Source organism: Epinephelus fuscoguttatus, linkage group LG3, assembly GCF_011397635.1.
Source record: "Epinephelus fuscoguttatus linkage group LG3, E.fuscoguttatus.final_Chr_v1".
Taxonomy (NCBI): Eukaryota; Metazoa; Chordata; class Actinopteri; order Perciformes; family Serranidae; genus Epinephelus; species Epinephelus fuscoguttatus.
Genome location: NC_064754.1, coordinates 34,659,542 through 34,683,613, shown reverse-complemented (window position 1 = coordinate 34,683,613; position 24,072 = coordinate 34,659,542). Strand labels below are relative to the sequence as shown.

Below are 24,072 nucleotides of genomic sequence, written 5' to 3'. Positions count from 1 at the left end.
TTTGCTTCAACCGATCACCACCAAAATTTTTATCATCTGTTCCTTGTCCCATTATCCACCTTTCATCAAAATCCGTTCATAACTTTTTGAGATATTTTGCAGACAAACAAACAGACCAACGCCGGCAAAAACATAACCTCCTTGGTGGAGGTAACAAGAGCAGACCCAAATTAATGAGGGGCTGACTCCTGACCAATTATTAACTTGTGTATCTTAAGTATTTAGTGTGTTAAGTTCACAGTTACATTTTTGAGATGTTGCTGAGCTAGCTGGTACTGTGCATGAGCAAAATAAAAAAATGAGGGATGATGAAGCTGCTGCCAGTTTGGAAAAGTTTGACAAAAGCTGTATTCATTCCTTCAAGTAGCATACAATTTTTATTTTCCTGGATTATCTACTTCCTGAAGGTAAAAGGCTTAAACTCAGCTGTGAGTGAGAACCTTTAACTTATCTGTGCATAGCAGACGCTTGATAGAAGCACTAGTTTCCACCCACGCATGATTTGCTTACAAGTGCATCATTTGCACCGAGACAGTAGCAAAAAACACACACATGGATCATGTGGACACCCCACAGACACGGAGGAATGGACGAGGGACTGAAAGGAAGCTCAAGTGCTGGATTCTGGCCAAATTGGGATCAGAGTAAGGTTACATAATAGCTGGGTTGATTCCTATGGCCCAGCCATCTATGACTGGGTGGCATTCATGAGTATTGGGGGGGAAGTAGGCAGAGGAGTGGGAAGACAGAGAAAGGGGGGAAAAAAATCCTCCTTCCGCTGATTTGATGATTAAACTCAGTGGCAAAAAGCATTTCAGTTTCTCTGGAAATTCTAATGGAGTAAGAATGAAGAACTTTTTACCATTTGCAGCAGTGAGGAAACACTTGTTGCTGCCACGGGCCTTGTTGGTTAGGTCCTCAGTGATGTCCATATGGGCGTGCACCTCGTCCCTGATCTCCTCGAGCGCTGCATACAGGTCGGCCTCCCAGTATTCCTTATCCAAACCATCTATGAGCTCAGCTAGCTGGACCTGGGATTGAGCAGAGTTAAGGGAGAGCTCAGCAAGTGCAGCACAAGATGTGACAGCCACACTGCCAAAAAACAGGGAATGTTTGGATGTATTTTGCTCATTAAAGAAAAAGCAGGATTGTAACCACAGCATGTAAGAAATTAAGAAGAGTAACAAGAGTCCTTTGAAACTAAATAATTCAGTTTTATTGTGTGAGGAGGATACAGCCCCAGTAAGAGAAAATGATGAGCTGCATTTACCTTGGTGCTGTAGTACCAGATGGCTTTGTCCTCCTGCTCACCATCCTCCTCACTGTAGGGGAGACATGAGAGAGGAGACGGGAGGGGAAAAAATTAGGAGACTCAACAGTGACAAAACTGTAAAACATATGCTGTTATGTGGCTTCATGTGTTTAATGCCATTTGTTTGTCTTTTATCATGTCATACATTTGTTTGACTTTTCCAACTGAACTGCAGAATATCCAGTTGTCTAAATCTAAATGTTTACATCACATTGATTTCAATTCAAGCGTATTGTCTTTGACACATAAACTTGTGAATATAAATGAGCTATACGTTAATTAGAGGCAACGGGACATTTGTCATGGTGGCAATTACTTTTTGAAGTGTACCAGGTACTAGGCTGTCATTTAGTCTGGCAGATCCATCCCCTGTAAACGTTAATTTTTATGGGTAGCCTGCTTGATTGATTATCATCAACATAGTCATTCATTATCCATAACCGCTTATCCTATTCAGGATCGCAGCGGGGCTGGAGCCTATCCCAGCTGACACTGGACGAGGGGCGGGAACACCCTGAACAGGTCGCCAGACTATCACAGGTCTGAGGCATACAGACAAACAACCCTTCACACTCACATTCATACCTATAGGCAATTTAAAGTCACCAAACAACCCATAATTCTTATCACTGGATCATGAGAGGAAGCCAGAGAACTGGGAGAAAACCCTGACACAGGGAGAACAATAAAACCCAACACAGAACAAAATCCAGAACCCTCTTGCCTTAAGGCGACAATGCTAACCACTGCACCACCCTGTCGCAAATCAAAACAGCGGACCTCACAAAAAATGTTGATACCTATTCCCATCTTTTTTTTGGTGATACAATGCTGTCATATTCATGTCATAGACGAGGAACAACACATCCATTACACAACCAAAATAATATGAGCAGGTGTGAACAGCTGAGCAAAACATGCAAGGTGTCGTTGGAAAATGCAGAACAATAAGTCCAATAAAGAACTTGCACGCATCAAAACGGTCTACTACACTGTGATTTCAATGTGTTCCTCATCTCACTTCGCCAAACTCACTCGTCAGTATGAAAAATGACAGAGAGGCGTATTTTATGTAATGGAATGGGGGAGTGTTAACACTTTAATCATGTTGCAATTAACATACTAAACATACTGCATAATTTTAATTTTTAAATCATGTTAAACATGTGCTGCTATTTTGTCCCTTCAACACACTCTTACTTGTAGTCAAGCTGCCACAGTGATGGAAAATATCGACACCTTTGCACTTTTGAATGGCTCACTATACTTTAAAAAACTCCTAGTAGGTTCTGTTGACAAGTCAAAAGGTAATATGCATCTTATGTAAAACAAAATTAAAACATCACCGAAATGCTTTCGAGGTGCAGCTAATCAGACTGACATCAGCAGGCAACCGTATCGCCAAAGCTGGCAAAGCACTATTTTGGAGTGTGCAAATTGCCACAGACCTGTGGATGAAACTACATTAAAGAACATAACTACAGAGCTTGCTAAATGGGTGGCAACTGACTGGAGACCAGCCAACATCATGGAAGATTCAGGGACATCCTCAGGTTGGCATACTGTGAGCAGTCATATGCCTCACAGTTGGGGAGAACAATAGTTTCATGTATACAGGACTTATATGAATCACAGCATGCGACTAAACTGAAACCGAAAGTAATTTTTTTTGCATTCAGTTAATTCCAAATCAAGACACTCTGGTAGGAATCGATTTACCTTGTTGATATGAACTTCAAAACTGTTTTGAAATACAAAATAATGCAATTTTAAACATGTGGTAATTATGATTATCTGTTGAAATTCAGTGATTTAAAAAAATGAATCGTTTGACAACCCACATTTAGACTGAGCTTTCTAAAACTAAATACTAGAGTACAGTGTGGTCTGCTTTCTACTAAATGGTTGCCTGGCCCTACTCATCTATGTAAATGAATTTAATATTAATCTAAATTATTAAAAAACTGAGAATTTCCAATAGTCTGTGAAATAATCTGCTCTCTCTGAGCTTCCAATGAAAATGTGCGTACCTGTGGGATACTGAGGGTGAACTGTACTGATTAGCAGGAAGCCTAATCTTCTGCAAAGCCCACCACAACAAGAAATATTGAAAAGGACATTTTTCGCATTTTAGACTTAGAGTTTGTGTATCAGCAGCAACAGAGAGGAATATCTGACAGCTTTTTGCTCAGCATGGTCCATGCCGAGGCACTGCACACTGAGGCTGTGTAACAGCAGTGTCTATTCAGCATCCTTCCAGGACCTCACTGGAGGCACGTGCACACACATACACTTTACTTCTGGGCACATCATTCATTGCACGTACATCCAGTCACACAAACTTTCCTCTGTGCACACTACTTGTATACAAACACATACAGCCTCTGTGAAGATCGGTAACGCAGCACCTGCTGGAGACCAATTTGGAGAGCAGGACGAAGCAGAAAAAAAAAGATAGGGGCTGAAATGCAGCAGCGACAAACCTCGGGCCACCTACCCTTTTAAATCTTACTGTTTAGGTGATCCATGCTCTTTTATGGTTTATGTAGCAGTCCTTCTGCTGCTGCTGACCCAGCACACACACACCATCTGTGACTGCTCAATACCAAGATAATTTGCTAATGTATGGGCCCAATACTGCTGATGGTCAAGTTATGTTAAATCCTATGGATGGGTGCAATTATTTTGCTTTATTAAACAGTGTGTCTAACAGCCATGCAGATCTGTACTCATATGTGAGGCCCTAAGTTTGTGGCCTGTTTTACTTTGCACCTAAGCAGCACTCAATGTTTTTTTACTCTGGGAATAAAAGTACAGCAGTGCTACAATGTGGTGTTCTTTGCACATTTCTGCAGCTACATCGTGGTTTAACACATGGCATATGGAGGTTGTTCACTGGGAGATTTCCCAGGCTTTAGACCTGTAGTGTTCTGCAACAATATTCTCATTAAACAAATCTTAGGTATGCACGTTTGCTTTTCTAACTACTGGCTTTTCAAATGCAAACAGTCAATTCTAATGTGTCAATGCAGGTCACTCATGACCCTTCTGCTGACCTGGGTTTAACTCAGGTTGAACGTGCCTGGCTTTGAACACCGGACAACTATTTGGGATTAGAAATTTAATGTAAAGTCCGGATGAAATGGCAGTTCAAGAGTATCTAGCTTCAGTATCGTGACTTGTATCCAAGTGACACGGGATAGGCAGGCGGGGTATAACGTGAGGAGGATATGATCTGATTGTTGAAAAGTGGTCTTGTCCTAATAGAGAGGCCCCAGTGGTGTTAAGGGACAGGATAGTAGTATCAGTCAGGGAGAGAGAAAGATGCAGTCCATTGTGAGCTCCATGTAACACTAGTTGCTGATGCAGTACACTGGCGTATAATAATCTGGAGCTGCAACTGATGCCACTTTCCTTAAAGTGGATAAATTCCAGCCAGCAGGCCCATAACCATGAAGACACAGTGACATGCCACGCTGTTGCTAGCAAGCTAACTAATGAATGGCTCTGTTCCTCTAACAGTTGAGGAGACATGATTTAAGGATATACTGTTAATATGATCGGGGAATGTGATCTCCAAGGGTTAAAGGGCATTTTCATTTCATCTTGGCTCTAATTCTCTCAGGAATGGCGCGGGGTTCGGATGCAGGTTGAACACGTGCTCATTAGTGGCTGGGACAAAGTAAACTGACCCACAAATACTGTGGTACATCAGCTGCATAGACAGCAGCTTCAGTATATACTGTATCATAAATTACAGTACATGAGTGTGCAGAAACGTTATTACAGAATTACTGGCCATAACTCTGTTCTTCATGGTGTTGTTTTTAACTGAACATGCAGATGGATTGTGACATTCACAAACACTTTCTATGATGCAGAATTATGTGACAACTGTGGACACTCACTGCCTTAGAGCTAATTAAACTGCTTTAAAGGACACTTTTCTATTAATTACTCCTGCAGCCAAATACTCTCTGACAATATGAAATCATGGCAATTTGGGCAACGGTGTGAATTGGTTGTGTACTGTAATACGCAGCTACTTGAGCAAGGACTCTTGAGGGAAAAACAATCTGAGAGACCAAGATGATTGAATAAATATCAATTAAACATGTTGTACACACTCAGTCCTCACCAATTGTTTCAGGATTTTTTGAATATTTCAGGAACTTAGACTAATAATTGTTTTAAATACAAAATGGCATGTTATCAGTGTTCAAAACTGGATCAACAATAAGTCACTCACACTGACTCCTCTAAGGTCGAATCGTTTGCAATAACTTTGGTACAAGTGGTGTAAGTGTGATGAACTTACACAACAACGCGGCGGTTAAGGAACCAGTATTTTCGGTGATGTCGGTCATAACCGACAGGCAGTTGTCGAATAAATGGTTTGCTCTTCTGCACTTCTGGGATGCAGTCCGCCACGCCAGGTACCTTGTGTGCCACACACACCTCACACTGCCACTCGTCTTCCGGCACTTCCTGCAAAGGCGGCTTCACACACTCCAGATGGTAAACGGCTGAACATGTCTCGCAACACAGCAGGTCACCAAGGCGATGGCACACTCTGCAGTGGTCGTCGTAGGCAACCACACCTTCCGACATTAGCTCCTCCCGGGCAATGTTGGTCGCCAGGAACTGGTCCACCAAAAACTGGAGAACTTTGATTTTGCTCTCCAACGGTTCATACGGATAATCCTCGTTCTCCTGGAAAGGCAGAATGTGCCTGTACTCCGGGTCGCTCTCACAGTACGCCCGCACCACCTCCGGCCAGGTCATACCATCCACAAAATACAGAGTTGAGTTGACAGAATCCTTCACGTCAGTGGGACCAAATGTGGTGTTGGAAGTGTCCTCCTCTCTGAGAATAGCTTTGAGCAGGGAGATGTGGGTCTCTGCCAGCAGTGTGCACTGCTCCTGGCTGGCCACCGCGGCACAGAAATCCTCAAAGCGAAACGGGGAGAGCCGCAGCACTGAGCCAAAGTTACGGAGGACTTCGTAGATGGCAGATACATTGAGGAGCTGTGAGGTAGGAATCTGGAGGTCCTCAGAGGACTTGGGAAGCTCCAGGGGAGGAATGTCCTTTGCCTCAAGAATGGGAGACTGCGGTCGCAATGCCCGATTCTTTCTCCGGCCTGCAAGAAGTGAGAGGAAAAGAGCCAGGAGTGAGAAAAGGGTGGCATATTAATAAAAGGACCATTGAACACAACATGTTTAAACATGGCAGCTGTGGGCATTTTCATCAGGTGCATTGTGTACCACAAAGGACTGAGCTACTGTATAAACCTTTTCCATTATTCAATGCAACCTAAAGTCTAGACTTTTTAGCATCCTTGATACCCCCTTGACTCGCACTCTCTGATTTTGCACTTGTAAAGGAGGATACACCTGGGCAGATAGGCAATACGACTAGATTCCTTGCTTCACTTTGCTTGGTGTCACATGGGGATCCCCAAGAGGAATCTCAAAGTGCCACCAATAATCCAAATTTGGTTCTAATAAAATGTACACAATAACAGTGTACCAATAGAATTTGGATGCCAACACCCAATCGATTTCAAATATATGTGACACATAAATTGCCCAATACTGACGGGAATCACAAACTTGTCTTAATGTGAATGACGTTATTTCTATTACAGCGTGACACAGGAGAAGTCACAGTATAAAAGGTAGACATGCACATACTTGTCCCAAGACAATAAGCTAAATGCTCCCACTGGATTTGTAAGCCTGCCTTTTGTCAACTGTGTAATTAATGCAGATGGTGCAGCTTATGCACTGTACCTGCATATTACCTTTGATGTCTGTGTATATTAACCATTTCTGAACACAGTTACCTGAAATAAGCCTGCATTTGTATTTTATGTGAATGGGTCAGTGCAGGTCACTCAACCTGGCCCCGTGACCCTGCTCCTTACCAGGGCTGAATGCTCTCCTGACACTGCTCGGTGTTGTTATAACAGGGTGAAGAAGCATTTCTTTAATCACTGTAGGATTAGTATACTAATACTATTCACTAATCATACCCACTTATAGTAGATTGGTGTGTTCCTCTAGCCTCCTCATGTGCTCCTCTCAATCTCAAAGATACTGTGGCATTATTATACAGTGCTGCACAAACTTTTCACAAGGAGACCAAATCAACAAATCCTATAAATTTACACCATCTTATCCACACTGTCTGCCATGCTGTATGTTCCATGCAAACACTGCAGCAACCGCTGATGAACTGGATGTCGATAACTGCTTTGCAAATATATTTGTATTAGCTCTAGTATGATTCTGTGGTTTAGCATTGATGTGTAAACTGAGACAGTGATGGGACTGAAGTGGCAGAACTGGCTGCCTTACAAATGGTGACATCCAGGGATTAATCTGTGACAGCAATCTTGTGTGAATGGGTCAAACAGGGGCTGACCATCGCTGGTGCATTATTCTGCATCAAACACAGGGAAAATGTGTAAAGGTGGCATGTGTGTGGGTGTGCAATGTGTTTGAAAACAGCATGTATATGTGTGTATGCATGTCAATGGCAGTGAAAGCACAGCAATGTCTAGCCCACTGGTCTTACGAAAGACCCCTCACACTTGGCTGCACAATGCTGCCATGTTCACATGTCTTTATAAAAAGCAGCCAGAGTGGCCATTGGAAGTTGAGAGGTATGTGAGTAATCCCTGGACCACTTAAATGGCATCTAAGCCTGATCAGAATGTAGCGAGGTGTTATAGAGTGAATAAATCAGGAAATACAACCCACACTTTAATGTTTCTTTCCAAAGAACATTTTTGTTTCAAAGGAAATTGCATCCCAACAAGAAAGGGCAAGTCTGATACAACAGAGATATCAGAAAGGGTTGACCTTTTCTGCTGAACAGATACTGAAATGCTGGATCACCCTTTCACAATTTTTCTAATCCTATGTAGAATTACCTCCAGTAGCTGGCACACTGCTTCCAGTGCATTGTTTTACATAGCAGGTGTGATGTCAACAGATTTTTGCAGACACCACTTTATAAACATGACTGTCCATGAGTGGGGCCGTGATGGCTCTAATTTGCTCACCTGGTAAACACGGTGGTTACTATGGTAACGGTGCACCACGCAATATTGTAACGAGTTGATGTTTGCAACAAGTGCAAAAAAAGAGCGCCTCTCCTCAAAACAAAGGCCTGTCAAACTCATGTAGTGACAGTATGCAACAAAAATGTGTCTTCAGAAACAGAGATGAACAAGGTGCAAAGGTCTAAATGATCTAAATGACTGCGTGACAAAATAAGATTATATATCTGACAGTACTACAGCCTTACAAAAAGTAGACCTATGCACTATTAATCCGATGGCAGTGTGAAACTGTGTTTACAAACTGCGTGTTTTGATGGCGCGTAGTCTACATAGTACAAACTGCACGTACTATACTGTACTTTCACAAGTAGAGATGTTGAATGAATGGAATGAATGGAAAGTGACAAATACAGTTCATATATCCTGTTTCTACGTGTGTATGTAGACACGTTAAATACGGCGCGCACGGGAGGAAAAAGCACGAATAAATTATTCATTAAAAATGACAACAAAAATGTGCTGATGAGACAAAAAGTCCGAAACACGGGAGCCGGGTGAAGCGTGGGGCAGACCTGCAAACCAGTGGCAAGCAGAGCACACGGTAAACAAAGGCCTGTTTCTGAGTGCAAGCTCCATTTTGAACAATGCGGCTTGGTTTCTGTACTGAGCTAAAAAATAAAACACAGACTTTAAGTTATGCAAACCTGCGGTGCAAAAGTGCGTGCACTTGCAAACCAACGTACCTGGGGTGCTACCGAGCGTGCTGTGGCTCCTAAAACTACTCTCGGTACAGTAGCTGGCATCATCATCATCTGGTAGTTCCTCCAGATAGTCAGAGTCGTTTCCCAAGGCCTCCTCTTCTTCAAGATCCGACGAAGGGTTGTCGTTCAGGAGTTCATCTTCGTCTGACCTGTAGCTTAAATTATCATCCTCCTCGTCGCTGTTGTCGTCGTAGACCACCTTGGTTTGAGGCCGCCGCCTCACTCCGCCTCTACCGCCGCGGCTGCCTCTCGACCCCCTGCCTCTCCCTCTCCCTCCTCTGCCCCGCGATGCCGCGGCCGCCGCCGTGGTGGAGGCTCCAACTTTCCTGCGGCCCCGGGACGAATGAAAGTTCTCTCGGCCGGAGATTTCTGTATCCACCTCCGCAGAACCAGTGCCGCAAACACCGCCACTTCCTCCCCGTCCCCGGCCGCGTCCTCTGCCCCTTCCCCGTCCACGCATCCCTCTACTCCTGCTGCCCCGAGAGCCGCGGACTGGCCCGGGTGAACCTTCCCGCATCACAGCTGCTTGTTTGGGCGGCCTTCCTCTTCTCCCCCTCATTGTGGGAGAGAGTCTCTTCTGTTCCGCTTCAATCTCGGTGCCTGAAAAAGCCACACACACCGGAGAAAAGCGGGGAAGAAGGAAACTAACAGGTCCAGTGACGCTTCCCGATAAGTCTCCACCAAGCCCCGGTCTCAATTTCAGGGCGGAAAGCTCAAACTGAATGGCCGGTGTCCCGCTCTGGGTCGCCTGCAGACGCCATTTTTCTTCACAGCTCTCCCTCCGTTGAAAACACAGCAGGCCCCAAACCTGCGTCAAGCTAACCACGGATACCAGTAGTTGTACCGGAAGTAAGGCGTCCACACATTCAAAGTAAAATCAAAGCGAAAACTTAAAAAATACAAACAGTTATCAAATACTGTGGTGTACAGGGCGCAATATAAACGTTAAAATCGTAATTTTTATTATTTATTTTCAAGGTGGCCGTCTAGAAATCAAAAATATCAACTTTAAATGTTATTTCGCTTAAATGAGTTTACTGTAACACACCGGAAGTTGAGGTTATTATCCCCTAACTTGACACTAGGAGGCCTAAATGGATGCGAGGTCACGTGACCCACTATTCTACAATAGACGCAATTGCCGTGCTAGTTCATAAAATTAGTTATCCATGCAAACGCTTTCTGCCAATAGTACTTTATTAGTGCTGTCTGGTCCCGGTGGGTGGCTTTAATCACAGGTGGGTCGAGTGTATTCACTGAAACACCATCGTTAATTTTCGGCCATGTCGCCATCGTCGTCACAGCAAAGCCAGGCGAGAAGATAAGCATACGTCCGACATGAGCTCTGTTACACGAACATAAATAAGCAGTCGTAAAAAGTTAGGAGCGCACATTTCTTTTATTCTTTAAATGCCTAAAAATCTGAAATAGACTTTGACTAACAAATTCATTTTGTATGACTTTAAAATGAGTTTTTATTCATCACCAGGGATCTGGCTCCATTTTCAGTCAGTGTAGTTAATGGAACTGAGGAGTGATGCTGAGCTCCTGCTCATCAAACCTTTACTATCACCCAGTGTGACAGTGTAGGCTGCACTAACTCTCTGCTCCTGTCTTTATATCACTCTCTGGTTTGAACTGATGAACTATTAATATGTGACAGTCATCTTTGCATGTGTTTGCGTTTCTTAATCGGCCAGCTACTTCACCAATACACAGCACACAACCAGGGCTACTGTTTAGCCGGCACAGCTGCCCAAACTCTCACACGTCTTACAAACTTAATCAGGAGATAAAGTCACGATGATTTGTGTCAAAATTACGACAATATGATTTGATTCATAAGGTCATCTGCTACTTATAGAAAGTACCGTTGTCGTGGCCGAGTGGTTAAGGCGATGGACTAGAAATCCATTGGGGTCTCCCCGCGCAGGTTCGAATCCTGCCGACAACGTCAGTTTTGTTTTTTTTTTTTTTGGCTTTACACATAGATAGTCATGATTACGCCCACCGTTGTTTTGTTAAAGCGATAGGTAACTCGAGCGAAGATTTTTGCGACCAACATACTTCACCGAGCACGCCACCGTAGCTATTTACAACCTAAACAAACATGTTACCTTTTTTTTAACTTGCTAAATGTTCGTCGCTTGTAGGTATTTCTCCTCATAACCCTCGCGACAGTCTAAATGTTTTGCGAATTTGCCATCCTGCCTCTGATTGGTCTACTCTGACAGGCCGACACCTAACCAATCTCACACCTCTTGCCTAAACCTAACCAATCCAATTTATGAAGGCAAAGAGTACTAGCCAATCAGAGGGAGAGTGGGGCGGGTCATGCCTCCACGAAAACGTAAATTCGTACCGCCAGGCCCCGGGTGTCTCTATACAGCAGGTGAGGAGTCAAACCTCTGTTAACCACAGCGGCGCAAATATGTATCCAATTAATGCAAATTTAAAAAAATGTGCAGAAATCATGAGGAACACCTCTTACTCCAATACTTGCCATATTAATGCACAGGTATTTGATGGCACCATTTTATAATAAAAAAGTCACGCATGGATTTGCAGTTGTTTTAGTTATATATTTGTATTCAAAATAAAAGGCTTTCCTGTGGAAAACCCTGTACTATACTGTACAGCCATTCACTTTCAGAATTATGCGTTCAAAGATAGAGTCCCACACTACTGCAGTTATATTAGGCAGCTTTTGCACACGTCACAAACCCCCTATTGACCAATTTGGCATTGAGCATTTCATTCATCATGCAAATTATATTATCTTAACTGTCTAAGTTTTATCATCTTAAACATGTTTACATGGTTTCAAGACACCTGCGACTCATTCAATGCCTGAATTACACCAATAATTCATATACAGTGAAACTTGTGCATTTTGAGTTCTGATGGCTGGCAGCTGTGCCAAAAGCACTTCATATTACATCATTTGGGACATTTATACAAAGTTGGAACCACTACAGGTGAAAAGTTGGAAGGAGACAACGTGATGAATGATTTATTAAAAGTAGACACACTCTAAAACAGCTCAATGATTTCGATGGAGTATTGTCCGACGTCCTTCTTCACCTTCATCTTATTGAGCTCTTGGAGGCTGCTCTCGATCTTTCCAAGCTCAGAAACCAGTCTCACCTGAGGACACAAGAAGGAGTCTAAGTCGCTACTATAAACCCTGGATATAATAAAACCATAATAATAAAGTCACAACAAATGGCTATTTGTTTTCCAGAATATTTAACCTGCGGCTACAAAGCAAACAGCAGGGAAGACTGTTTGTTACCTGAGACTTCACAAAGCTGTGGAGGTTCAGCAGTAAGCCTTTGGCCTCTGGAGTCATCACCAGAAGTGTGAAATGGGCGTCCAACAGCAAGCACACCCAATCCATGATCTAAAATAAAATGCAAAGGCAAACAGAGTTAGTAGTTAAATTATCTTTAAACTGGATGAACTGCATGTTTGATACAAATTATAAAAGCTGTTGCAAAAACTCTTGATCTCCATCTTTTCTCGCTGACTGTATACACTGTGGCTGAACATAATTGTAACCGCACACAGTTCAGGTCAAAATGGGAGTCTGACTTCCACCATGTCTGTATTTGACAATCTGTCAGCGAAATAATTTCTCCTGCCTCTGGACTTGTCACTTAATGTGTGAGACAGACACAGGCTGTGCTGATACTGTGACAAGTGTGGCCACCCTAATTATCTAGTTAGACACTGACACAGACCTGAGCCAGACTTGGTGATCTCAATCCATGCATCTGTGGGAAGGCATCTTGGGAATATTTTAGGTAAAGGAACTGCAGGTACTGGAGGAAAAGCTGATTGGATGAGAAAGAACATTGAACATTGTAAAAAGATATTTTTTAAGCATTTATAGTCATAAAAATGTGCAGCCTGTTTTATATTAGAGAAGTGGGAAAATTAAGTAGCTGTTACTCACAACAACATGCTGGGAAGAGAGATCTTTTAGGTGTGGGAGGAGGAAAGAGTCGCTGTACGCCGTCTGCAGGATCTCATTTCTATGCAGCTTCAGTTAAGATCTCATACGTGTCAAATTCAAATCATTACACACCAAGAGCAATCATTTTGCAATTATGCTAACAAACCATAACATGAAGCTTGCTACTGATACGCAAGATGTAGGAAGACTGAACGTAAGCGATTGCATCATATTGAACAACAAAATGTGACAGGATGGTGAATATATTTTGTCTGAGTGATGGTGCACTGGCAGGATACAGTAAAACAGCCTTGTGTAATCCCACTGGACAGCTCTGTTCTGGTGGAGCTGAGGTCTTCTCTTTGTCTTCTACTCTGGTGCCACCTCCACCGAGGCCGTCTGAACGGTCCTCGTCAACGGATGTGGGGCTGAAACCATTCTGCAAGCCGAGCGGGCCACGCTCTCTGGCCACTAGGGTTTCCATGACGGAGACACTGTCAGGCTCCAGGCTCAATTTCTCTGCGTCGACGTCTGGCATACTGCAAGATGAAGCCAGAACAACACACTGTTTAATTTTTTTTTCCATCTTACATGACAGAGTCAGGGTAATAATTTAGATTATTAAACTCCTAGATCATAAAATTATGTTACTTTAGTGCCCCCTAGTGGTAATATCCACATGACACTGATTTACATCTGTATGACAGTGTTCATTGACAGTGCTCGGCACTTGGAAACCATCAGATTTACCTGATAAAGGCCTTGAGGCAGGCACAGGTGACAGCTTCTGGGATGTCTGGGAAGAACTGCAAGCAGAGCTGACACAGGAAGTAGTCCTTCCTCTCCAGGGCCAGGAGCACAAGGTCAGGACACACACTATTTGAAAGTCATGATTGCAAATGGTCACATTCAGCAGAAACAACACTGTTTGAACTACTCTACTAGCACTTAGAGATGCAATTTACATCATTCAATTCCAGTTTTCTGCTTCATCATGTAAACTAACTCTATTATTAGCGTTAAAATGCACGGTCAGAAGCGGTCAGAATGCCATTCTACTGACCTGTAGCAGAGGCACCGCGTGTGCACTAGCTGTGCCAGGCTGCTGGGGGTGTAGAAGGCTGGATCATCCAGGCTCCGGGACACAAGGGTCGATGCTAGCTGTCCCACCGAGGGCTGCAGGTCCTGGATGTCTGTCCTTGAGAGGAGCCCCTCCACCTCTCTCTGGACCTCTTCCACTGTTAATGTCTGCACGAGCAAATACAAATAATTTCTGTACATTTTTTATGTTTTTGTCATGAAATTACTTTTTTGTCAACACTGTTCCAGTATTTTGTGAGAGAGCCATGAAAAATCACATTTTTACCTTGATGAGCTCCAGAACTTGCTCATTTGTTAAACTGGGTGCTGATTGGTTCTTCCGGGTTGTTCTCTGCATGAAAAGAGGGAAGAATCAAACCACAGATGACACCACTGACAGGAGCATTACAGGGCCATTACTCCTCAGGTGGCACTTCATTCAAACACACAGAATTTTAAAAAGCAGAGGCAGTGAATTGATGATGTGCCACAACCAACAAAAAAAAGTGTCATATTCCAATAGCATTTTGCGTGGGTGCATGTTTGCTCAGTAATATCATAAGTTGGGATGAATTGTTAGATGAGTCAGACCTCTTTACATATTAATTTAGGTTACTTTGGCCACAACACAGTAGCCCTGTTGTATTGTGAATTTCTCCCCTTACCACAGTATAGAATTTTCTAAGTTTAGTGAATGTAGCGCCATTTCAGGCAGCAACTGCTGTAAATCACTTTTTCATATGGAGCAAGTGCCAATTAGCTGTCAGTCTGGGAAACACTGTTAGCCAGTTTTCAAGGCTACAGTGTGTGGGACTGTTGCACCAGCAACTCAGACAGCAGCTGTGTAGCCTCTTTCTGTCGTGTAAGTTCCCTTAATTTGCCTTGAAAACTTCTCCAACATACCGTCTTCCTGGTCTCCACTGTCCTCGATGGATGAGCTTTCTCTTCATGCAGAATGTTACTCCAAGATGGGACAGAGGTGGGAGCTTTGGACTCTGCAGCAGTGAGACAAACACACTGTGCTGAGTGTCGAATCAGCGTTGCAGCATTATCAAGAACAGCCTGCTACATGACTACATATTTATTATTTAGATTGTTATTGTGGAATTATTTATTGAGGGTAAATTAGTGTTCACAGGCATTAAAAGTATATGTTTGTAATTTGCTCAAAGTTTTTATTACAAAAACAGCAGTACTATGAGTTTGTTTGAGCTCACCTTCAGTCTTGGACTGCCTGAGCTTCCCCAGAGCAGAGGCCAGGGAAGATTTGGGGCATTCATATGGAATAACAGAGAGGGTTTTCCCATGTGGAATTAACAACTTGTTTGAATAACTCCAAAGCTAAATCAAAGAGAAAAGAAAGTGAATACAAACATGAATAAAATAGTTAGACAGCGATGAAATGGAATCGCAGAACTCGTCTTTAAATGCGTCCATATTGACATTGTAAACTGCCATAAAGTTGTGAGGAGGGACAGTGAGCCCCGTCACAGTGGAGAGCAGACACAATGCTCTACCAAAGTCATACAGTCCTCCATCAGCACCTAGCAGCTGGAAGGACAGGGAACCTTGGCCTGCAGCATTAACAACACTGAGGGAAGACTGAGTGGGTGGTAGGTGCATACTTCTAACCTCAGCAACAAAAGCTCATGTACCAACTGGTGATCGTCCCGTATGAGCTTAAAGTCATTAACAGTGTATCGTTTCATCCACTCATCTTATAATGCAAATATTAGAAAACACTTTGCTTGGCGTGTTATTTGTATTTCATACCCCAAAGCATTCATACCTGTCCGTAGATTTTACCCGCCATCTCTTTTCCTGCTTGAAGTGTCTGGAAATTGGTATTCCAGATGCAGAGGAAGTCTGAGAAACCAAAGACAGAGAGCCATTCAAGAACCACACACACACACACACACACACACACACACACACACACACACACTCTTGCATCACATGCTGGAGTCATACAACTGCAGGTCATCATTTCAAGTGTATTTATTCCAAAAACAAGGCCCACATGTCAAAATCAATGCAATGACTTCAGAAGTTAGCCTTGTATTTGTTTAAGTTCTAATAATTTGAACCCTAGAGTTGATTTTAGTTAATATACAAAATTCCTTGTACTTTCTCCCAAGCACAAGATGTGGAGGCTAGAAAACAAATTCAGGTCACTCATTAACAAACAAACAAACAAAAAAAATGCTTTAACCTTGTATTTAGTCTTGCCTGCCTGACTCATTCTCTGTTTTTTTTCTGTTTTTTCTTCAAGATTTTGTTGGGGGAGTGTTTTCTTCTTCTTTTTTTAAGATATTTCTTTTTGGGCAGTTTTGCCTTTAATTGATAGGAAAGTTAAGTGTGAAAGGGGGAAGGAGAGGGGGAATGACAGGCAGCATAGGGACATAGGCTGGAGTTGAATCCGGGCCGCTGTGGCAACAGCTTTGTACATGGGATGCCTGCTCTATCCACTAAGCCACTGACGCCCCTGGGGGAGTGTTTTCACTTCTCATTGTACAGATGACAGTGTAGAGGCAGCCTGAAAACAGGGGACGATAGAGGAGGGTATGAGATGCAACAAAGGTCCCGCAGCTGCAATAGAACCCAGGATCTTGTGGTTATGTGGCTTAAACTGTTACCATTCGGCTTCCAGGGCACCTCCCACTCTGATTATTGTGTGTAGATTTTGTCAATGCAAAATAACTGTAGTTAAAAGACCCAGTGTGTAGGTTTTATGGGGATACATTGGCAGAAATGTCATATATAATATAATAAGTATGTTTTCTTTAGTGCAGTGGTTCCGAATTGGTGGGTTGTGGTCCAAAAGTAGGTCACAGGTCGCAAACGTGTCCAGTTTGTAAAAACACACTTTACATTAAAGTACAGTGAATTTCCGTCACAGACCTTTTATTTTGAAGCGCTGTTTCCTTCTGTAGGGTGAGTGAATAACGCCAGCTACCTAAAAGAGACAGCAAACTATCTCGACAACATGGCCAAACGCAAGTACGACGCTGAATATATTAAACTGTGTGGACTCGGAACGTATGACTGAGGAGAAATCTGGACCCTGTGGCTGGACCAGCTGCTTTAGTGAACAACCCCCGGAAAAAAGAACTTCTGTGTTTTTATTACGTTAGAACGAGCCGTTAATATCTACATACAGAGCAGGTCCTCTTGCACGGGTTACCACGTTGTTTCTACAGTAACCCAGAACAGATGAACCAAACACTGGTATTAGATAGGGCTACTCATGTTTTTGTTTCAGCCACCATAATTCTTCTACATGCTTGGCATGGGGGAGAAGTTTCTGTAGGCTGCAATCTGCAACCTAACCACTAGATGCCACTAAAGCCTACACACTAGACCTGTAAAACTGACCATGCAGAGTTGTGTTTTTTGCGCATTACTTGTTAAATCTAATGTGTACACAGTGCTAGTGTATATAGTTTTTATACTTTTATCTTATTTGCATTTATTGTTGTGTTTTTATCTTGTTTTCCTTTTTATCTATCACTCAGTTGTTTTTGTCTCTTAAACCCCTTTCACGAGTGGATTTCTCCAGTGTGAGATTAGTAAAGTTTTAGGGCTGCCCCTTGAAAGTCAGAGATTTAAATCATCAGTTGGAGACCCCTCAGTCAACTGAGATTGCTTTAAGTTAAGCATCCAATATTCATATTAAACATCGGAATCTGATTTGACTGACAAAATTCTGAGTCAGGTAAAGCCCTATAAAGTTCATCTTATTTTATGCTGATAACAGTTTTTTTCTAATGGCTAATGAAGACAGAAAAAACAGGCAGGTAAGCTAATGCGCAACTACCTTTTGTCACTTTTCCAGTGCAAACTTTTTATACTTAGAACCTTTCAGATACAGCTCTGGTGTTGTGCATGCTGCTGACTCAATAGCATGGTTTACTGAGACCCTCGCAATACATCCAAGATTGACCTAATCAAGATCTGTCATGCTTAAATTGGTACTTTTACTGGACTGAAAACCAGCAAGATGCTCTGGCGAATACCATCTGAAAACCCATCTGAGTGGAGCACTTTTGGCTCCGTGTGAGGCAGTGTAAATAAACTGCATTTACCTTTGCCAGCTCCAGCAGAGGGGTGTGGAACCCCCACCACAGCTACATGGGCTTCATCCAGGACCTGAGCTGATGCAGCTTCCAGCAGGCCCTCGCCGACAGGAAGACTCAGCAGCAGGCTGCGGGGCAGAGGAAGAGCCTGGGCCTCCTCATCAGCCACCAGGCCCCGCACAGAGATGACACTCTGGTACACATGACCGTTAGGGTCTGGATGGAGGTAAGATGATGGAGCACAAGAGGTTAAAAGGATTACTGAGAAGAAATCAATAATACTTATCTTGCATGTGACATCCCATGTTTTACCCTGAGAGTAAAACCACAACTCATCACTGGTTTGGATGTGCCTGTGCTGTCAAACAGTGAAAACTAAAAATATTTCCACAGGAAATTCAGTCTTACAGAGATAAAGCAGGCGGATGTGTTTATCGCTGTAGGATGCAGAGAAGCTGAGCGGGGAGAGACCTGGCTCCTCTCTCTCCAGCCGATACCTCTGTAGGGTATTGGGATTCAGTCTCTGCAGGTAAAGGAAATGATCTCCTTTCTGTGGGAAGACAAGGACAGCCAAGGCCTTTAGAAATACCAAGAATAAAAAGTTGATGCACATGTCCACTGAGAGACAACGACAGACAAAATTAGTTAGTGGTAGACGGGTCATAAAATACATGTCAATCCCATGCATTTCAGTGCAAGCACATAACATGCCTTCCAATGATTTGTCTCTCAGAGTCTGGGTACTGAACTTGGGTACCAACCGAATTACACTGGTACTATCAAGTACCAATTCAAGTTGGTGCCAAATTTCGGCACCTAAGAACCCATCCTTGTGAGAACACCAGGTTCATACAGGAAGCGGAAGCACTGCAAAGCACCCCGCAGCCAGCAACAGAGCTCCATTGGCTTCCCAGCAAGCCAGTGCATTAGTAGTTTCAGCATCTTGTCTATTTTCTTTTCTGTTTAATTTTAGAAACAGCCTAGTATCACTGCTGTTTGCAATTGCGTTTTTTCAATTATGTACTTATTTTGCATATTTTTCAGCTGTGTCTAAATAGAAAGCAAGAGAGATGAGCAAACACACATACACACACAAGCAGACAGACATAGCTCTATGTGTGATTAGCAAAGAGCAGAGGAGAAGACATTTTGTTTACTCTTACTTGTTAAAAAATAAATTTTTTATATTACAAAGAACGAAGCACCAAGAAAAAAAAAGGTACCATTGGGTAACGGCACCGAATCCCATGTCCTGGCACTGGTATTGATTCAAATGTCAAAGGTACCCAACCCTACTGTTTTTACAGCATTGTACTGTGATACAGGTGCAATGAAATCGTAAAAATGAATTCACTGAACTGACTTGTAAGATTTTGTTTCTTTCATCAAGGCCAAACAATTAAAATGATGTTACCTGTTCAGTTGTGAAGATCATAAATTGCTGTGACTCTGCCACTATGTTGGTGCTCCACCTAAAGACAAAAAGAGCATTCATCAACACGCTACAAGAGACAACAGGGGTCCGTTTCAGAAAGGAGGTTCAACAAACTCTGAGCCTAACCCTGAACTGAGTTGAGTAACTCTGAGATGGGAAACTCTGGGGTACGGGTTTCAGAACAGGTGATTTCAATCGGTTCAATCAACACAGAGTTTGTTCACTCTGAGTGAAGCGCGTGCACCAAGACTTTAAAAAGCCGTCATCACCCCGATACCACGATTCACCATGGCAACAAGCTACAAGAAAAGGTCTGCATTTTTTTACTCCTCTGGAGTTGGATATTTTAATGCGCTCATACAACAAATTTGAAGCTGATTTCAGGAAGAAGAGTAACACGGCTGCAGCAGCGAAGGAATGGGAGTTGCGTGGGAGAAAATTACTGCTTGAGTCAATGCGTAGCCTAAGTTTAAATTTATTTTATACATTTATGCAATCACAATAATGTTAGGCTACAGATGCAAACAGGTGGAATGGTGTTAAGAGAGAGAGCAACACAAAGAATCTGGGTAGATGAAAGTGCACGTCCACGGTTGGTGACGTTGGTTATGTCACGAGGGATGAGGTTATTATGGATAGGCTAAATGATGGACTGTGATGTGAAACGGTACCGTTCAAAAAGAAAACGTTCTGGAAATGATAATACGTCAATTCTGGGCCTGTGAATAATCTCCCTCCTCAGTAACACTGCCTCTTCGTCCACAGGGTCCTCCGAGAACGGACATGTCATGGTCGAAAAAGTAGATTTAGAACTAGAACACACTTTAGGTTCCAACTTTACCTTGAGGACAGATGATCAAACTCGCTGAAACCCGCGCGACACTAAACGAATGAATGAATGAATGAATGAATGAATGAATCACACTGCGTGTGTGGCGTAAGAGGGAGGAGACAGCTAGAAACTCAAGGTTCATTGAAGAAAACCTGCTCCCGACCAGGTTAGGTTCACAGAGTCAGCTGCCATAGTAACTGACACCGAGCTTCAGTTACCTCTCTTTCTGAAACGGGCTGGAGTTACTCCGCTTTCTCTGGTTTAAGTTACCTCCCTTTCTGAAACGGAAAACCCAGAGTTTCCCTCATTTCTGAGTTAACAGACTCGAGAGTTTTCACTAAACCTGTGAAACGGACCCCAGATGAGACTGCAGCACGGCACTACCAAGCAGGTTATCTCAAATTTTATTGTCTATATAAATTGTTTTACTTTAAGCATCTCTACAGGCAACCTCACTCCTAGTCTGGATTATAACCCAAAGAATTTACTGGGGCTGTAAACTACAGCGATACTGACCTAATGGCCTCTTCTTGAGCCAGGACTTCCTCTATGGGCTGCTGGGGAGCAGAGAGGAGAGAGTCCAGGAGCCTCACAGCTCCTCTCTGGAACAAGACCACAGGCTCCCCTCCAGCTACGCAGTGGACCCTCCAGACATCTGATGACACCTGAAGGGAAATAAAGGATTACACCAACTTCCAAATGACGACACATCACCCTGTCAAATATATTTTGAGGATTGAAAGCAAAATTCTCCAACTCCTATAGCATGTTAGGTAATCACATACGATAACATACTGTGTTAAAGATTTCTGCAGTGGAAAGAAAATAAATGCAGACATGTTCAAATGGAGCTGATGCAGAGTGCTTCACAATATGACTAAACCACTTCCATCACCAAGCCATTATCCTCAACGATTATGATTCATCACATCTTATCCCTCTGTATGACAAGAGGCTTTTCACCTTGAATCTGGTATAAACAATTAAGCCTTCAGACGTCATCAGACAAAACATCGCACAAGCATTCTGTGGCTTTAAATGCCACTAGAGAGAAGAGATAAATAGCCATATTCGCACTTACAGTTGCTTTGAAGGCCTTATCTAAAAGTATGTCTTCTTCTTTCCAAATTCTGATCACCTTAAAAACAAAACAAAAACAGACATTATTTTACAGATATTTGTGGAGGGTCAGATCTACAGAGACATCTACACTAAAAGAATGACAGATGGGTTTATTCTCAAAGAGCCACATAAATTAGTGAGGTCCAACCTGTAAATAACAGAACATGTCACAGTGGGTAAGCAACTGACAGGTGGGTGGGGGAATGAAGTCATGTAGAAACAATTCAGAAACACAGTTAGTACGTTTACTGAAAAAGTAATAATTCAGTCATTGTTTTCCAAATGAACTTGGTGCTAATAGTGTGTTGGAGTTCCCTACCTTCTTTTATTGTCTGACAATAAGTATCTCAGTATGGTTTGTATATTTAAGATAAAAACTGACTGGTTCTTTTTGCCTAATATCAATCCAACAGTGAGTCAGTCGGGCTTTGTACAGATGGTGCAGCAGTCAAAGCATAAATGAGAATCCTTGCCACAACAGGAATGACTGAAAGTCTACCTTGCTGTCTGAGACTGCCACATATTCCTTGCTCTGTGAGTTGTAGACTGCTGAACAGGTCAGAGTCTGTCCTTGTTTCACCGTCCAGCTGCTCAGCGGCTTCTGGTCTGAAACCTGACAGAACCATAAAAACACAAATAGTTAGTGGAACAGTTTATAACATCAATGACTCTACCCAAGATGGTTCTACGAGTCACAACACAAACAGTTCTCCTTCACCCGTGGATGGATTACTGAACAAGCCTACCAGGCACTGGCCCAGAGGCCCAAAGTGTCTGGGGCCCCCCGGGCCTTCACCTGCAGAATGTCACTTAAATAAACGTGTACTGACCAGGAAGAGACTCAAAATGAGCACAAAGAGACAAAAAAGACCACAAATAGATGCAAAGGAACTTCAAAAAGACACAAAAGAACCACAAAAATGGGAACAACCACATGGAGACACACAATGATTACTAAACAACAAGAAACACACAAATTTTCCTCACAGACACACAACTCAGAGAGACCCAAAGGACTACCAAAAGACACAAAACAACCACAATGGGCCCTTGCATATCTGTTCCGGGGGGGGGGGGCACTGTCTCACAGTCAGCCCATGCCTTCACCTGCATCTACACTGGTAAATGTAAAGCTGTGTGACTGTGTCATGGTGTAACTTCCATCATTAACTATGGAGACTCGTGAAACAAGCAAGTGAGGCCGGTTCAGAGAGTTGACATGTAATGTAAAGAAGCTGCTCAGTGACGCATTTAGAGGTACATGGAGCTGTAACGTTACATTTGATAATGAGCCCAACTACTGAAAGCCATTAACGTTAGTAGTTAGCATGCTGTGTGTGTTTTGCGGTGGGCATAGCTACCCTTAGCTAACATTTGCCTGTTTTGGTAGAATAACATCGTGTTTACTACAACCTTAACGGCGTTTGCTTACGGTTTTTAAGCAAAATAAGTGAAGGTACCACCACAGGTAACAGAGGTATGTCTTCTCCTGTCTACTCTGGTGGTTTCTGCCACAGTTGCTGTTGCCAAGAAGAGCCGAGGATGCCCACACGAGTTATTACACATCAGCTGCTCAGCAGAGGCTCCCCAAAATAAACATTTAACTGTACCTTGTACAGCGTGACAGATCTGGTTGAGTCTGTGACGACGACATGGTCGTTGTCTCTCTCCGCCTCGATCCCCTGAATGCCTGAATGCGACAGATTTTGAGCTGGAGCAAGTCCGCACAACGTGTATCCCTCATACAGCGCGGCCATGCTGGACGAGAAGAAAGTGGAGCTCGTCGGATCTCGCGAGAACAGACGGGAACACAGGGGGTCTGCGTGCATCTTGCGGGAGCGCGCACAGTGGAACGCAGGCAGACGAGTTCTGGTAGATTACCAAAGCAAAATGAGCAAAAATCATCTAAAACCGCGAAACTACCTTGCGTGTTACTTTTAGAGCTTGTTATGGTTCTCTGCTATGTTTCTATAAAGATGTTGATGATGATGAAGTAAAGTAATTTAGAAATTTTGGATCTTTAAACACATGGAGAACCCCTACCTCACATGTTCAGGTAAAATGGGACAGTTATGTTTGTTTGTTTATTTAGGGTTTAATACATTTATCAGTTCAGTCATTAATTAATTGAATCATTTATGTAACCTGATGCTACTCATTAAAAAAGATTGTACAACTTTTCTGCCTGTTTTTTTTGCTGCCTGTTTCCTTTGTGACATAGTGCCAACAATGGACATTGGTGTGTGTAACAATGATGGCCAATTCTGGTCTATTGTGGCTAACATGAGCTTAATACATCGTCTGTAGGTTTTTTTTTAAGTGACAAAAATAAAAAATAAAAATATGTAATATTACAGCATGGCTTACAGCAGCATAATTCATGACTGTATGGCACCTGGGAGCTTAAAAACATGCCGATATCACTT

At 42.9% G+C, this 24,072-nt stretch overlaps 2 protein-coding genes and 1 non-coding gene across 8 annotated transcripts in view; 1 reads left to right on the top strand and 2 right to left on the bottom strand.

The window, feature by feature from the left end:
- Nucleotides 1-10,101, bottom strand: part of LOC125884046 (nucleosome-remodeling factor subunit BPTF-like) — a 55,349-nt gene extending 45,248 nt beyond the window's left edge. For 4 of the 6 annotated variants that reach the window (XM_049568782.1, XM_049568798.1, XM_049568791.1 and 1 more), the window contains exons 1-4: nucleotides 9,126-10,101; nucleotides 5,631-6,453; nucleotides 1,271-1,322; nucleotides 863-1,031 (exon numbers count right to left, since the gene is read on the bottom strand). In XM_049568782.1, the coding sequence (XP_049424739.1) occupies nucleotides 863-1,031; nucleotides 1,271-1,322; nucleotides 5,631-6,453; nucleotides 9,126-9,702 (1,621 nt within the window). In that variant the 5' untranslated portion in view covers nucleotides 9,703-10,101. The remainder of the gene's footprint in view (nucleotides 1-862; nucleotides 1,032-1,270; nucleotides 1,323-5,630; nucleotides 6,454-9,125) is intronic. The other 2 variants (XM_049568806.1, XM_049568817.1) reach the window with 1 other exon arrangement.
- A 914-nt stretch (nucleotides 10,102-11,015) lies between these two features.
- trnas-aga (transfer RNA serine (anticodon AGA)) lies at nucleotides 11,016-11,097 on the top strand. The gene has a single exon. It is a non-coding gene; the product is annotated as a tRNA-Ser (tRNA).
- Nucleotides 11,098-11,704: 607 nt separating this feature from the next.
- Nucleotides 11,705-23,410, bottom strand: nol11 (nucleolar protein 11). Its single transcript, XM_049572068.1, has 18 exons — nucleotides 23,257-23,410; nucleotides 22,146-22,259; nucleotides 21,606-21,662; nucleotides 21,041-21,189; nucleotides 19,672-19,729; nucleotides 18,666-18,807; nucleotides 18,267-18,473; nucleotides 15,971-16,047; nucleotides 15,399-15,522; nucleotides 15,085-15,176; nucleotides 14,468-14,533; nucleotides 14,165-14,349; nucleotides 13,852-13,977; nucleotides 13,401-13,640; nucleotides 13,102-13,180; nucleotides 12,887-12,979; nucleotides 12,439-12,546; nucleotides 11,705-12,290 (listed from the first exon to the last, which is right to left on the bottom strand). Exons 1-18 carry the CDS (start codon nucleotides 23,401-23,403, stop codon nucleotides 12,177-12,179), a joined length of 2,178 nt encoding a protein of 725 aa, XP_049428025.1. The 5' UTR covers nucleotides 23,404-23,410; the 3' UTR covers nucleotides 11,705-12,176.
- Nucleotides 23,411-24,072: the final 662 nt, after the last annotated feature.